The following is a 15,901-nucleotide window of genomic DNA, read 5'->3' as shown; positions in this document are numbered from 1 at the left end:
TTATTAGACAGAACATACACTATTTGAACCTTCACCAAGTCCCACGTGCTCCTACATCATTGATAGCCGACAGGACACATAGACATGTGTTGCTGGAAAGATTAGGAACGGTTACAAAATGATGACCACATGTACACTTTTTTTTTCTATGTGATGAACCGATTGAGGAAACAAATTTCATCGTCATGCAGTGCTATTGATGGCATGCTTACACATAGATTACCTTTTTGTTAATGTGATGAGCCTCAACAATTTCTCTAGTAGCTTGATTGTTATGCCTGAAAATACATATGGTGTCATGGAAGTTGGGGGTGCATCCGTGTTGTGCACAGTGTCGAGCAACGTGCGAGTAGGCATTGCCGTCCAATGAACGCTTGTGTTCGGACAGCCTTACATTGAGGCAACGGCCAGTTTGCCCAATGTAAACATGACCGCAGGAAAAAGGAAGCTGGTATACAACTCCCGTTGTGCAAGGCACAAACGGTGACGTGTGCCTTACAGTGCAGCGTTTTTTTGTCACACCTGAACTTTTTTCTGCCAGTTTCCTCTCAACTATACCACAGATTCTATTCATTTTGTTGGGGGCGGAAAAAACAACCTTAATCTTATACCGACCAGCTACATTTTTGAGCCCATGCGACAGCTTATGTACATACGGAATTACAGTGATTTTTTTCTTTTTCCACGGCCTTATTATCTTTGGTGAGCGTTCCTACTTTTACACGTTTTAGGAGCTTCTGCACATTCACCCTGATAGCACTTTCTGGAAAGCCTGCCACTCCTAGACGCTCAATTTGTTTCATACAGCTTTCGGCGGTTTTGTAGTAACATGATTTGAACAGGGATGAAAATAGTAATGAAAATGCTATGCCATTTTTTACGACTTTTGAATGAGCTGATTTGAAGTTAAGAACCGGTTTTTCGGACCTTGGACTGTAATTCCAGCAAACATGATTGTCGGTTAGTTCAAGCTTCACTTCTAGGAACTGTAACTCTTTATTCTGCGGTACTTCATGAGTGAAGTTTAACCCGGAACCACACTTGTGAAACACGTCAACAGTGTTAGTAACCGTCCGTTCAAAACTAGAACTATGAACAATTACTAGAAAATCGTCCACATATCTTAGCACTTTGATTATGTTGTCACCGAGATTACTTTCTATGCGTCTGTCTACCCTGCCTAGAAAAATATTACTGAGGCACCGGGCAACTCTAGATCCAATACAAATACCGGACCTCTGTCGATACAAATTGCCCTTCCATTCTACACAGGTTGAAGCTAAATAAAAGGAGAGTATCTCGAGAAAAGCGCACACTGATACTCCACTCGTACTAGTAAAGGCTACTTCATCATTGTCCTCAGTAATACAGTGCTTTACACTTTCCATCAAAGCATCATGTGGTATGCTATAATACAGGTCTTCAACGTCAACGCTAAAAATATTACAGTCACCTGGATTCGAGTCGACAAGGAAGTGAACAAGGTCGTTTGAATTCTGTATCGAAAACGGATCTATAATTTCTAATGACTGCAAATGTTTCTGTAAGTAGCTCGATACGCACTGCTGCCAACTGTCCCTTTCAGTAACTATCGCTCTGAACGGAATGTTAATTTTGTGTGTTTGGCAGCAAAAAAGATATCCAAGTTAAGTCTTTTGCCTTCTTTACCGCTGTCGCTAATTGTTCAAGATGATGGCTGTGAAGCAACGTCAGCGCTCGCTCCTTGATCTTAGCTGGCTTTCGATCTACTAACTTAAAATTCTTGTCTATGCAGCCATTGCCTTTTCACAGAAAACACTCTCTGGCGCTAAACAAAAAAACCTGCCTTATCTGATGTCAAAACATGAAGATCGTTACTCACAGCGTACTGCACCACATCCCTTACAGTCCTATTCACTGAGTCTTTTTTTCCCGATCGTTCTATCACTTCGACGCACTCAGCTATGAAACGTGGTCTCTCCTCTTCGGTGCCTCTGCGGGTGACGGTTCTAGCCATGGCTACCTTCTCCGGTGGGCTGAGGCTAGGCTCGTGGGCAAACTTCGGTCATGTTTACATTGGGCAAACTGGCCGTTGCCTCAATGTAAGGCTGTCCGAACACAAGCGTTCATTGGACGGCAATGCCTACTCGCACGTTGCTCGACACTGTGCACAACACGGATGCACCCCCAACTTTCATGACACCATATGTATTTTCAGGCATAACAATCAAGCTACTAGAGAAATTGTTGAGGCTCATCACATTAACAAAAAAGGTAATCTATGTGTAAGCATGCCATCAATAGCACTGCATGACGATGAAATTTGTTTCCTCAATCGGTTCATCACATAGAAAAAAAAAGAAAAAGTGTACATGTGGTCATCATTTTGTAACCGTTCCTAATCTTTCCAGCAATACATGTCTGTGTCCTGTCGGCTATCAATGATGTAAGAGCACGTGGGACTTGGTGAAGGTTCAAATAGTGTATGTTCTGTCTAATAAAGTTAGTTGTGAGAAGGCGCTCTGTGGTGTGTAGTCTTTCCTTTGTCCTCGTTTTTGCGCCGCCCGTTTTGAACATGCAAAGGCCAGGGCTTGACCTGAGGCTTCCGGTGCCCGACGATCACGCACAGCCACGTATGAAGAAAAATGTTGTGGCGCCGTTTACATCAATACCATATTTTCTGGCGTGTAATCCACCCCTGCATATAACCCACACCCCCAACTACACACCGCGAAAAAAAAGAATAGTTGCTTATTTAATCACTGCCACGAAGGCGGCTTCCCTGCATTATCGTCAAGCACTGCCGTGAAGGCAACTTTCGCACCACCTAAATTCGAAGCGAAAATGTGGTAGACGTTTTATATCGAATTATACAACATATTGACCTAATTCCTCTTTCTTTCCTTCTTTCTTTCTTTCTTTCTTTCTTTCTCACTTTCTTTCATTCTTTTTTTTTTTTTTGCTAGTTCGATGTATGCAGGTTCGGCTGTATATAGTGCCTTGTGCACAATAAAGCTTTGGTGGTAACTTGTGAGCGAGCGCTTAGTCCGTCTATGTGCTTTTGTCCTGTTCGCGTTGTAGCTCGTTTTCTTTGAGCACTTCTTTGAATAAATTACTTTTATGTAATTTATTAATACTCCAATGTTTTCAAATTCTTCAACACTTGTTTCTTCAACTCTGTATTTTTTTCTTCAACTCTCCAATTCTTCAACTTTGTATTAAGTCGTCTCCTTCCTCTTGGCAAACATCTGCCACGAGCCGAACTTATCAGTGACTATTAGTAAGAGAGCAACGCCATCCACGAACAATCAACCTCAGTGACGTTGCTGCGCCAGCAGTAGTGCTACTTATATGATTGAATATATGAATGGTCTCTAAGCTGTAATCCACTAATACCAAAGGCAATGAAACGAACGTGAAACCAGTCTTTCCAAGCACGATACTTAGCTTCCCCATGAAAGCAATATACTCTCTTATTCTCGCATATTCCCTTAGGTAGCACCGCATTCTTTCGATTCAGCCAGACCGCTATATAAGGATGTTTCTGATAACTTACGCGTAGACGCTGTCGTACCCACCACGGAATAACGTGACAATACCGGCACCTAGCGTTTCAAAATAAAAATTTGTGATCACTTACCATCACTGCCTCCTTAGGAAAATCTTGACACTCTACAGGATCGTGTTCCAGTTCATGCTCGACAGGAAAGGCTGGCTCCTGCGTGGACGGCGTCGTTTCTTCAATGACGGGAACAGTGTCCTCAGTATGCATCGCTTCAATGTTGCTGCTACATTCTTCAACAGCCGCCTCCTGCTCCGTCTCGGTCACGGAGACAACGGAACAACGTGCAGCATCCTCGGGTTCCACAAACAGAACATCGTCGACTCTCGTGAACTCAGACTCGATGTCGTCCAGCCGTGACTCCCCACCGGCAGCCAACACTGCCGGTTGAGCACTGAAGCAATGTTCATCGGATGGCCGTTCATCCGAAGTTGGCGTGTTGTTCTTTTCAACTACTGGCTCGACGTCCGTCGCCACTTCAGTGATGGCCTCCGACGCACTGTCTTGTTCATCGTTGGACTGTTCCGAGTCTACAGGTGTAGACTCTTGGACGACTACAAAAGGGATGTCGGCATGAGACTCTGGCGCCGAGGCTTCCGCCATAGCAGCGTCGCATTCAGGGTCAGATAAGGTTGTGCCGTTGGAGCCGCAATCACCGACATTGGACGGAGGTGGAGACAGTTCCGCGGACACTTCGCTAGACAGCGACGAGTCGTCGTAAAGCACGCCCGTGCTCTCTGTCGTGGTAGTCTGCGAGAGAATCATATTAATTTTGAGGAAAAACGTGTTCTGGAATACGGTTCTGCTGGCACGTGCTGTTGCAAGGCGTTTTGTGAACTGAATTGAACCGAGTCTCTTTGCAACAATATAAGCAATCCTGTGGGAGACCAGGGACGAAAAGCTGACTAAACAGCTTGAGAATGACCTGGCCAACCTACACGCGAGCACAGCGGTACTTGCAACAAGGCCAAATGAAAATTACATAGACAATACATTGGACATGCTCAACGTACAGACATGAAGCGTGACCGCGCACGCCACGTATCGGACCCTTTTATTGACAAAACATTTCTGATAAACAGAAAAAACGAAATAAGAATTGCTCAAGAAGGTTACGAAATAAGAAGTACACGAGTTTCTGGTAATCATGCTATAGTCCTATGATATTATTGTGGAGGCTGATACTGTGAACACTCTAGAGTGACACCACTGATGCCTGTACTTTGTTATGCCATTTTTATACAACTACTCGTATGCACGACGATTAACGACAAAAAGTGGTGAGGCTTAATTGCATAAAGCGTCTTGGACCTCCGTAATGAAATATTGACGCGCGATAGAGTTAGTATATTTTATGCCTCCCAGTCTGGTGTTTTCATCTGAGGTATGCTGAAGCACGTAGTCTTAGAATCAACGTAATTTCAGAGACCAGCTATGGCTCTCACCTGGACAGTCGGCGAGGCCTCCGGCTTGTTCTCCTGTACAGGTATGACTTCCTCGTAGATATTGTCCTCAGGAACTTCAGTATAGACCGGCTCTCCGGCCTCATTGTGGTTAGCCTTGGGCGCGTGGCCATTGACTGTCTTCTCTGGTTCGTCGTGCCCGTTCGTGGTAGTCGCGTCGCCGTTGTGGCCGTTGGTGGTGGCCGCCAGTTGGCTCTTTTCGGCGTTCAGAGAGTTGAGGATGCGCTCGGCCTCACTCGGTGCAGCGCCTTTCTTAGACTCGGCCGGCAGCACCACGGGGCTGTCGTCGAAGCCGATCAGCTGCTGCTGGTCGTCCTGGTCGGCCATGTTGGCTGCACACTTCTGCCGAAGGTCCAGCCTTGCCACGCTGGGCCCTGAATCTGCGAGGAAGATCACGAGAAGATTAGCACGCAGTAGCAGCAAACTGGACGTGCTTCGCCTTGCCCATCGTTCTCTCTCCTTACTGAGCCCAAGAAAGTCAGTCGCTTTACTGGACAAGTTCTCGACGCGCTCTTAGACCTCCCTTGGTTAAATGTCGCTGTCAAAAGCAGTGACGTTTAACTAAAGAAGCCTGAGGGAGGGGGGGTTCTTGTGCCCACGCTGTGGGTGTGACACCCCTTTCAAGTGTCCCCCCTTGAGATTTATCTTTCGAACGCCATATTTGAAATTCTTGGCAGTTAAGGATAACGTTCTATACGTAAAACCAACTCTGAAATCTGAAGCCCATCCAATAACCAGAAACCAAGTACGAAAGTGAAAGCTGCTTGTCGTTTCAGAAACCACTGCAGAATACGAGCTTTCCGAAATGCCACGGACACGCCGCAAATGTTTATATGCATAATGTTTATTGTGCATGCTGGGCTTTGAAATGCAAAGTAAATAAATAATCGCTGATCATCTGCCGTTATTTATGCCAACGATTTGTTGGAAACCATTCACAGTGAAATATAAATGCGATTGCTCGACTACGATTGTGTTATTTAAAAAAAAATCACCGGTGAACATAAGAATGCTTTATAAGAAAGTTTCCAGGGGTAAGTCGTGGGAGGTTATTTCTAACAGGCATGCACGATGGAAAATGGAGCTGAGGTTAAAGAAAAGCTGTGGCTTTACGCGTTATCACTAAAACGTGCTACCATTTTTATTTCGTGCTTTAACCCGAAATAGTTGGGAAAATGTTAACGCATACCTACCAGTTACAATTACAAACTAACTTCGCTATGGCAATGTACGCTTATACCGTTGGCTGCTCAGTGCTGTTTTCCCTGACCATCGCTGCTACATGCTGAATAACGTGTCGAGGGCTACAAGCGCCCAGGGGAGGCGGACAGAGGGGGGGAGTCAGTCTCGTATCTTTAATCAGTCGGACGTGTCCCATCATGTTTAATGCGCAGCGTTATTTATGGCCATGCAGGTTTTTGACGATTATGGTGGTCGAGGACCCCTAATGTGGCATTACAAGAACGGTATGCTTTTCTTTTTTAAATGCGAAGCATTTCTTAGCGAACTTCTGCGACTTTGAGCGTATCTATCTATCTATCTATCTATCTATCTATCTATCTATCTATCTATCTATCTATCTATCTATCTATCTATCTATCTATCTATCTATCTATCTATCTATCTATCTATCTATCTATCTATCTATCTATCTATCTATCTATCTATCTATCTATCTATCTATCTATCTATCTATCTATCTATCTATCTATCTATCTATCTATCTATCTATCTATCTATCTATCTATCTATCTATCTATCTATCTATCTATCTATCTATCTATCTATCTATCTATCTATCTATCTATCTATCTATCTATCTATCTATCTATCTATCTATCTAGCCGCCTACGACTTTGTGCTCTCCTGGCCGTTTCGTTAATAGGATGTATACCAAAATTGGTGTGTCATAACATGGCCTTATTACGAACATAAATGACAGGTCATATCATGAAAATCATGACACGCATGTCATGAACAGCATGATTTACATTCCACGACCTTAGGCTCTTGCGGTCGTTCCGTTAATTTCATATGCACCAAAATTGGTACGACGTGACAAGAATTCATGACGAACATAATGACTGGTCCTAACATGCAAATCATGACGCGCATGTCATGTGCAGCATGATTTATATGACATGGTCTCTGGGCGCTCGCGGCCGTTTAAATGAAGGGATATATACGAAAACTGGTATGACGAGACATTTCTGTATGAAGAACATAACTGACTCGTGGTAACATGAAAATCATGACATGCATGTCATGTATGACATGATTCACATGCCACGCTCATGGCGCCCTCGCGGTCGTTTCGCTAGATTGATATACACCAAAATTGGTATTGTGCTATGTGACTGTATGAAGAACATGAATAACAGGTCGTAGCATGACAACCATGACATCCATGACATGTATGTCATGATTTACATGCCACGCTCATGGTGCATTTGCGGCCGTTTCGCTTGCATGATATACACCAAAATTGGTATTGCGCGACACGACCCTATGAGGAACGTAAGTGAGGGGTGGTAACATGAAAATCATGACGTGCAAGTCATGTACAACCTGATTTACATGTCACGCTCATGGTGCACTAGCGGCCGTTTCAGTAGATTGATATACACCAAAATTGGTATTGCGCGAAGTGACTGTTTGAAGAACATGAATAACAGTTGGTAAAATGAAAACCATGACATGCATGTCATGTATGTCATGATTTACATGCCACGCTCATGATGCATTCGTGGCCGCTTCGCTAGCTTGATGTACACCAAAATTCGTATTTCGCACAGCGACTGTATGACGAACGTAAATGAGACGTGGTAACATGAAAATCATGACATGCATGACATGTACGACATGATTTACATGTCATGCTCATGGCGCACTGTTGGCCGTTTCGCTTGCTTGATATCCCCCAAAATTGGTGTTGTGCTATGTGACTGTATGAAGAACATGAATATAAGGTGCTGGAATGAAAACCATGGCATATATGACATGTATGTCATGATTTACATGCCTCGCTCACGGTGCACTTGCGGCCGTTTCGCTGGCATAATATGCACCAAAATTGGTATTGCGTGACACAGCCGTATGACGAACGGAAGTGAGAGGTAGTAACATGAAAATCATGACATGCAAGTCATGTACAACCTGATTTACATGCCACGCTCATGGTGCGCTAGCGGCCGTTTCAGTAGATTCATATACACCAAAATTGGTATTGCGCTAAGTGACTGTACGAAGAACATGAATAACAGTTGGTAAGATGAAAACTATGACATGCATGTCATGTATATCATGATTTACATGCCACGCTCATGATGCATTCGCGGCCACTTCGCTAGCTTGATGTACACCAAAATTGGTATTGCGCGCAGCGACTGTACGACGAACGTAAATGAGACATGGTAACATGAAAATCGTGACATGCATGACATGTACGACATGATTTACATGTCATGGTCATGGCGCATTCGTGGCCGTTTCGCTTGCGTGATATACACCAAAATTGGTATTGCGCGACGCGACTGCATGACGAACGTAAATGAGAGGTGGTAACATGGAAGCATGACATGCAAGTCATGTACGACATGATTTGCAAGCCACACTCATGATACATTCGCGGCCGTTTTCCTAGCTTGATATATACCAAAATTGGTATTGCGCGACGCGACTGTATGACGAACATGAATAACAGGTGGTAACATGAAAACCGTGACATGATGTCATGTATGTCATGATTTACATGCCGCGCTCATGGTGAATTCGCGGCCGTTTCGCTAGCTTGATATACACCAAAATTGGTATTGCGCGAAGCGACTGTATGACGAACGTAAATGAAAGGTGTTAACATGAAAATCATGACATGCATGCCATGTATGGCATGATTTACATGCTATACTCGTGGTGCACTCGCGGCTATTTCGCTCGCTTGATATACACCAAAATTGATATTGCGCGATGTGACTGTATGACGAACATAAATGAGAGGTCTTAACATGCGAATCATGCTATGCATGTCATGTACGGTATGATTTACATGTCACTGTCATGGTGTGCTTCCGGCCGTTTTGTTAACTGGATATATACCGAAATTGGTATGGCACGCCTCGAGTGCGTGATAACATAAGCGACAGGTCATTGTATATACCAGAATATGCGTTTCATTGGCATGGTGTATACTAGATTGTGCATGCATGCGTGCATGGCAAACATGCGACATATGGTGGACTAGATGCCATGGCATGAATGATTTCATTTGGCTCAGACAAACAGGGCGATGTATGCAGCTCTTTGCAGGCTGCTTCGCATTACATCGATTCCCACAATGCGTGGGATCTGCCGAATTTTTTTAGCCTCGTAAAGCCGGAGACCAAAGGCAGGCAGCCGAGAGCAGCACGTCATTGCTTCATTCTCCTTTTGGACCCCTTGCGAAGCTCGTCTTCTTCCGGACTCGTCTAAAAGAGGCTCGTCGCGGTAAAACAAGGCTCTGTCTAATGGAGAACCACGCCTATGACAATACGGCACTATGGTGACAAAGGGCGCCAGGCGTGCAATGTGCGTATTTAGGGTATGCCATACCGCAGAATAGTGTGCCATACTGCATACTTCAAATAGGCGCACAATGCAGCCATGCCAAGCTTTCTGGCCGTAATATGCTCGTGAGGGAAGCTGGCCGCCGCCGGGATCCCGCTGTCAACACAGTGGCAAGAAACCGGTTCCGACGGCGACGATGACCTCTGGCGGGCGGCCCCGCCGGGGAGCATCTACCGACGAGCGCACGGGCAAACCTTACGTCGCTCATGTAACGAGAGAGGGAAGTGAAACATTGCACGAGTTTACGCAGATAAATTATTTTTTCAAAACTCTATTGTCATTAATTTCGCAACCATAGGTTGAGTGTGAGAAGACGAAAGGAAGGTAAAAGTTTCATGTTTGCATTCCGCGCCGAAACTTCAGCACGTCAACGTCAGTGTGACGTCACGAATTTTAATGCCTTCTTGCATATTTTGGCCACATTCGCCTAATCAAATTTTCTGAAACTTGCCATGTTAAGACGTCGTGTCCTTTAGAACACACTGTAAATAATTTTTTAGCGAAAAATGATTACGTATAGGCCATATCAGACGCCCTCAAAATCTATGACGTCACAGCGAGCTGGTGCGGGAACTTCCGGGCGGCGTGGCCAGCTGTGTTTTCTTTTTGCGCGTTTTCTCGCGGTAAGAGTGGTGCTTTCAGTATTGTCAAACTAAGTTACTAATACGAGAAAAATTGGTTTTTCTCTTTAAGGTCCCTTTAAAAAGCAGTGATGGGCTGTCAGTTGCAGAAGGGCACACCACTTGGCGCCATTAATCCCACGCGAAAGGCTTCCAACACTTCTCCGTCTCGTTCGACGTGGCGTACCCTCGGAGAGTATCTTCCGCATCACACTTCTCGTATGTGCACACGAATAGGGCCCTTTCTGCAACCTCAATTCATAGCTAAACCCGGCAACGTGGTCGTGCAGAGCACAGCACACATTCACGATTGCATACACTCACATGAAAAGATCTGTACGGTTTCTTCTGGGAATATCGAAATTCAGCAACACTGAAATACACGTTCCGCCAACAAACACCAAGTGCATAGCGTTCTGTCCCATTGCGCGGTTTGGTTTATGGCGGAGTTTTAGCTTGTAACGTATACTTCTTTACGTTACCGTGTAACCGGATACCGGATGGAATCTGCGCATGCGCGAACCTTTACGGAACGTAAAGGTTTACGGAACGTAAACTACTCGCCGGATAGGCTTTACGTTTACGGCCCTGTCTCGCAAATCCACCTTCGTTCGTGGCTACTCGCGATATCCGCTTTGCGTAGACTCCAGCCGCCGAGTCAAAATAAGCCGAAGTGCGAGCGTCACTTACGATCGCCTTATTTCAGCCGGATTACCGAGCCTAGAGCGACCTAGAACACCGAATCCGCAAACGTAAAAAGCCTAAAGACGCTGACAGGCTGGATAGGTGGCGCCATCTAGCGGGGCCAAGGTGTACCAGGCGAGCACAAAATTGCTATTGTAGAAACATCGGGCATTCTACTCCCAATGTAAATGCCTTGCAGCCGCATTATTACGAATGAGTTGCCTTTTTAATCATTTTTTCCCCCTCTAGAACACTAAGCAAAAACAAACGTGTGCATGATTGTGGTTGCGCGAAACGTCACAAGATGTCGACACCATCGCCCGGTAACCTGGTATTGCTACACCCCTTCGCTTATACCGGGATACTGCACAAGCTAAAAACCTCTCTTATGATTTTGCCGCAGCGTAATTCAATATTATCTAAATTAAATGTCGTTTAAATGCTGTTATCATCACCACTTAGTGGTTTGCGCAAACGTAAAGGTTTACGTACGTACGTAAAGGTTTACGTTTGGGCAGCTAAAAAACTGTACTAAAACTCGAGTTCCGGTAAAACGGTAAACGTAATCCGGTAACGGTAACGTAAAGAAGTATACGTTACAAGCTAAAACTCCGTATTTATAACGACCCAAAGCGAGAGACGCCGTAGTGGGGGGCTCTGAATAGTTTCAGTTAAGCAGGGGTCTTCACTGTGCACTCACATGGCTAGTACAAGGGTCCCTATAGCATACCGGCTCCGTCGAAGTGCGACCGCCGCGGCTGGAATCGAACCTTCGTCTTTCGGGTCCGCGGCCGAGCACGGTGAGCCACCGCGGCGGCAGTACCATTGTACATTACGCGCAAAGCTCGAGTCTGAATGAGTGCCTCGCTCTCGATTGCTTTTATCATCTTCCCTAAACATGGGAGCCAGTAACTTAATGTCATGCCTGGAGTGTAGTCGTGCCGCTCCTCTTCAAAGAGGACGACAAGAGAGGCACTCGATCACAGCCGTGGTTATGTACGCTGAGTGACCCCAATCCACCGTCTTGGCCATACGAGGTATAAGTAGTGTACACCTAAGACCGAACGTAAGGGAAATGTATGGAGCTTACCCATGGCTGCAACTGGTGCGCTGGAGGGGGCCAATAAGCGAGAACACATCACACATAGACGGTCGCATGCATAGCTATGTGGTCTTTAGAAGGTGCAGCAGGGCTCTTAGATGACAATACCAGCATTATTCCTTTAGTGAATGCTCTGTCGTCCAGTAAGTTTCAGCAAAGTTCGTCTTTCGTTGATAAAAGGACAGTGTTAGACATTTGTCGTGTCCTAATCGCAGACGCTGCGCGAGGATACGGAATCGGTATAGGCGTCTGTATATGAAGTCCAGCACCAATAAGCGACGCAGCAAAGTTGCGTAAGATAGACTAGCAGGTGGTCGCAGTCGCAATGAAGGATCAATGGAGGGCAGTCGCGAGTTGGCGCGTTTATGACAATTCCAAACGACAAAGTATACACTGCTACCGACACTCTGTCGGCCCTGCCGTTGCCAATGAATCATCTTGCAGCCACAGTTAGCTATTCGGGTGCGGTGGTCTCCCCATCCAGAACGACATCGGAACTCTCAGAGGCGCTCTTTACAATATACTGGAGCTGCAGTGTATTGAATAACCTATGGTTCTTCAACGAGCGCTTAAATCGAGGTACAGGGGTGTTATTGCATTTCGCCCCCATCGAAACGCGGCCTCCTTGGTCGGGCATCGAACACGCAACTTCGAGCTTAACACCTCAGCCTTTAACACTTGTCAAGGTTATAGTGAATTGCCCGATAATCATTTGGAAAGGTCAGTTAATGTATCTCTGTATTCTATGATGTCATGTCGTTCTTTCCCTATTGTTTCTCATCATCTCGGATTTGGACGTGCTCCCCCAAGTGTGCTCGTGATTGCGTCCATCCCTCTTCTCTCCCTCTGTCTCTCTTGTCGCCCCCTTATCCCTCTCCCCAGTGCAGGGTGGCAAAACCGGACGTGCGTCTGGTTAACCTCTTTGTCTTTCCTTGCTTTTCTCTCTCTATCTGGATCTAGCCAATTGGCGCGATACTAGTTAACCTATATATAAGTTAGCAGAGCATTCATTTACTATAGTTAATAAATATAGGGGCCATCAGCATATAATAACTAATTTTCGCTTTTGTAACACGGAAGCGAGCATTTCAGAAGACAGCCCGAGAACCTCGTATAGGCAAGCCTTACAGTGAAGTGAAAGGCGAGATCACTCGTTTGTGAGTCCTTTGATTCAACGAAGAGGACAAGAGTCGCACTAGAACGCCCAGCACTTGGTTCAGTGTTTTCTGTTCAACGCATCCGCACAAACGGCTCTCCTTATCATGTGGCAGGCTTTTTGAGCCACTCACGACGAAACGCTGGCTTCCGAAGCGCAGCGATTGAACTTCCAGAAGCGCGCCGTGCGTGTTAAGCGCGCCCTCTTCTCCACTCGCACAAAGGGTCGTCGCCGAGAGAAAAACGGGAACAGGCACAGCGTATTTTTAGCCCGCATTACGTTTCATTTATTCCGTCCACCAAGGAGCGCCCGTGCACAAAGATGTGGAGTGGCGGGCTGCTTGCGTGATGCGGCCATCGTTCGAGAGCTGCTTCCTCCAAGACCTGACTACCCCTGCACACTAATTGTCGAAACAGTCGGCGACTCTCCTACGAGGTGCGCACACCTCAATACTGCCTCCCAGAGATCAACTCTGTCTGTTTTTAAGACGAATCAACTTGTCTGCTCTGCTAAACTGCCGAGCGTTCACTATATACTAGTTCTTGAACGCCAGCGTTTGCGAAGTCCGATGACACGTGACCACCTTGTCAGAGCACGACCACGCGCATTAAGAGGGCCAGCACAACCGAAACATTTCTGCCTGTCTGACAAACACCAAGCCTACTGCAAGTCGGCTCCCTCCTCATCTATGTGCCTTAGGGTTGCACCTCGGCATTCCTGTTCTAAGGATCAGAATACCGAAGGCGGAACACCAAGCCTACTGCGAGTGTGGCCCCCTATCTATGTACCTTTGGGGTGCACCTCGGTATTCCTGTTCTTAGGATCGGAATACCGCAACTAGCTCTGAAACAATGCAAGGACAATAGGCACAGCCTGCTGATAGTCCAAAAGGTGCATACTAACGCCTCTCACAATCAAACCTCGTTTGCGAACCCTCCATGTGGGCCTTGAAATAATGATATGGACGAAGAAAACACAGCGCCGACCCAAGTAAAAATATATTCTTAAAGAGAGGTCCCGGCTCCGACACAGAAGCCTCGTTCACCTGAACAAGGCTCCCGTGTGGGAGCCGAAACTTCTTTTTAAAAATATATTTTTACTTTCGTTGGAGCTGTGTTTTCTTCGTCCATGTTATTGCCCGGCCAGGCAGGATTCCGCCAAACTCTTGACTTCAGAAACTAATGATAACCGACACAATTGACTGAGCGCTTGGAATGTTTTTCATTGAAGCATTAATGTTCGCTACATTGCAACAGAAAAGCGTCGTGATGGTATTTTTCAGTAGAAACCATCTATGTCTGCCACCACTGGTGCTGACGACGTGGCGAAATAGGCCCGTCTGGTCATGATGTTACCCGATCGCATCACTTAAGCATTAAAACCTGACGTATACATATGAAGTTGCTCAAGGAAAGCTCAAATTAGTCTGCGAATTCACGTTCGCGTTTCCATGGCTCGCCTCTGCAGCTGCGACTTGCGAAGACGAGAACCGATACTCCCGTGCCGGTTAAGGCTGACTTGCGTTGTTACGGTAAAATGCCTCCCTATAACAGAATACATCTGTGCGACAGTGCACGGCTATTTGAACAAAGATGGCCGCTCTCTACCACTGTCGACGTGCAAGAAGAAGCGTATAAAATGCACAAGTGTGGTTCGTCGGGCTAGTTGGTCGTTGCAGTCGGGAAAAACAGCACCAAAGGAGACGAAGCACAAGCGAGAGGCACACAGAATAATTTCCCCCAAGTTGTTAGTCAGGGCTTGTCCTGCGTGTTTCTTCTCCTTTGACGCTGTTCTCCACATTTGCAAAATGCTGCCTGGCTTTACAGATATCCTGCAGATGTCCGCAGAGAAGGCCTCGCCAGCCAAAATTCCATTCATTTCGCCATCGTACCTCGTTCTAAGAGTAAAAAATAAGTAGGGCTGTAAACGCGAGAGGTGAAGAGGTTTGCTGTGCTCTTTATTTCATTCGTGGTTTAGTTGAAAACGAATGTGACGTAAATTATAGTGCTTGCCTTCAACAACTCCGCATTCGATGTGATCACAGCGTACAAGAACTTCTCGACACGGACAGACAGAGTGGACACACGAAGCACTGCTACTGTGTCCGTGTCAAAACGTTTTTGTGCGCTGTGATCACATAGGCGTGCGTAAGCAACTAGGCTACCAGATCACTGGCGTAGCCAGATGAGGGCAGAGGTTCAAATACCCCCCACCCCCCGAAACTTTTCAGTTTTGCATGTGTGTATATACACGTGCACATACAAACGTACGCATGAACAAACATAAAGAACGGTTGAAACCACCCCCCCCCCTCCGAAAAAAATTTCTGGCCACGCCACTGCACCAGATTGTCCTCCGCATTCGAGGCATGACCAAATTTCTTGTTTACTATGCAGCGGACACACAGAAGGACGCCAGACATTCCACATCAGAAAGCGACATAGGTGGTGCGAAAGCTAATTTCCGCGGTCCGCTGACGACAACGGGCCGCCTTGCATCGAGAGACCCTCGGACTCTGTTTCCTTTCGGCCACAAGCCGTTTACACCGAACGAAAACGCACTTGCATGCAGTACGTCGGTCTCGTTCTCTGCTCTCTCGGCTGAACAGCGTTTCAAAGAGGTAAAACATGCACACAGTGGCCTTAGCGAAGTCGTTAACAAGAAATTCAAGTAGGAAGCGTAAAATCGAGCTTTAGTTATCTGCACGCACATTCAGAATAATCTTCAACATAT

At 46.0% G+C, this 15,901-nt stretch overlaps 1 protein-coding gene across 1 annotated transcript in view; it reads right to left on the bottom strand.

The window, feature by feature from the left end:
- The window catches only part of LOC119405366 (uncharacterized), a 49,608-nt gene that overhangs the window by 21,811 nt on the left and 11,896 nt on the right, over positions 1 to 15,901 (bottom strand). The window contains exons 2-3 of the mRNA XM_037672203.2: positions 4,987 to 5,384; positions 3,620 to 4,291 (exon numbers count right to left, since the gene is read on the bottom strand). Coding sequence (XP_037528131.2) covers positions 3,620 to 4,291; positions 4,987 to 5,331 — 1,017 coding nt within the window. The 5' untranslated portion in view covers positions 5,332 to 5,384. The remainder of the gene's footprint in view (positions 1 to 3,619; positions 4,292 to 4,986; positions 5,385 to 15,901) is intronic.

Source organism: Rhipicephalus sanguineus, chromosome 9 (genome assembly GCF_013339695.2).
Source record: "Rhipicephalus sanguineus isolate Rsan-2018 chromosome 9, BIME_Rsan_1.4, whole genome shotgun sequence".
Classification (NCBI taxonomy): domain Eukaryota; kingdom Metazoa; phylum Arthropoda; class Arachnida; order Ixodida; family Ixodidae; genus Rhipicephalus; species Rhipicephalus sanguineus.
The sequence above is the reverse complement of the archived record's forward strand: the minus strand, read 5'-3'. Positions and strand labels throughout refer to the sequence as shown.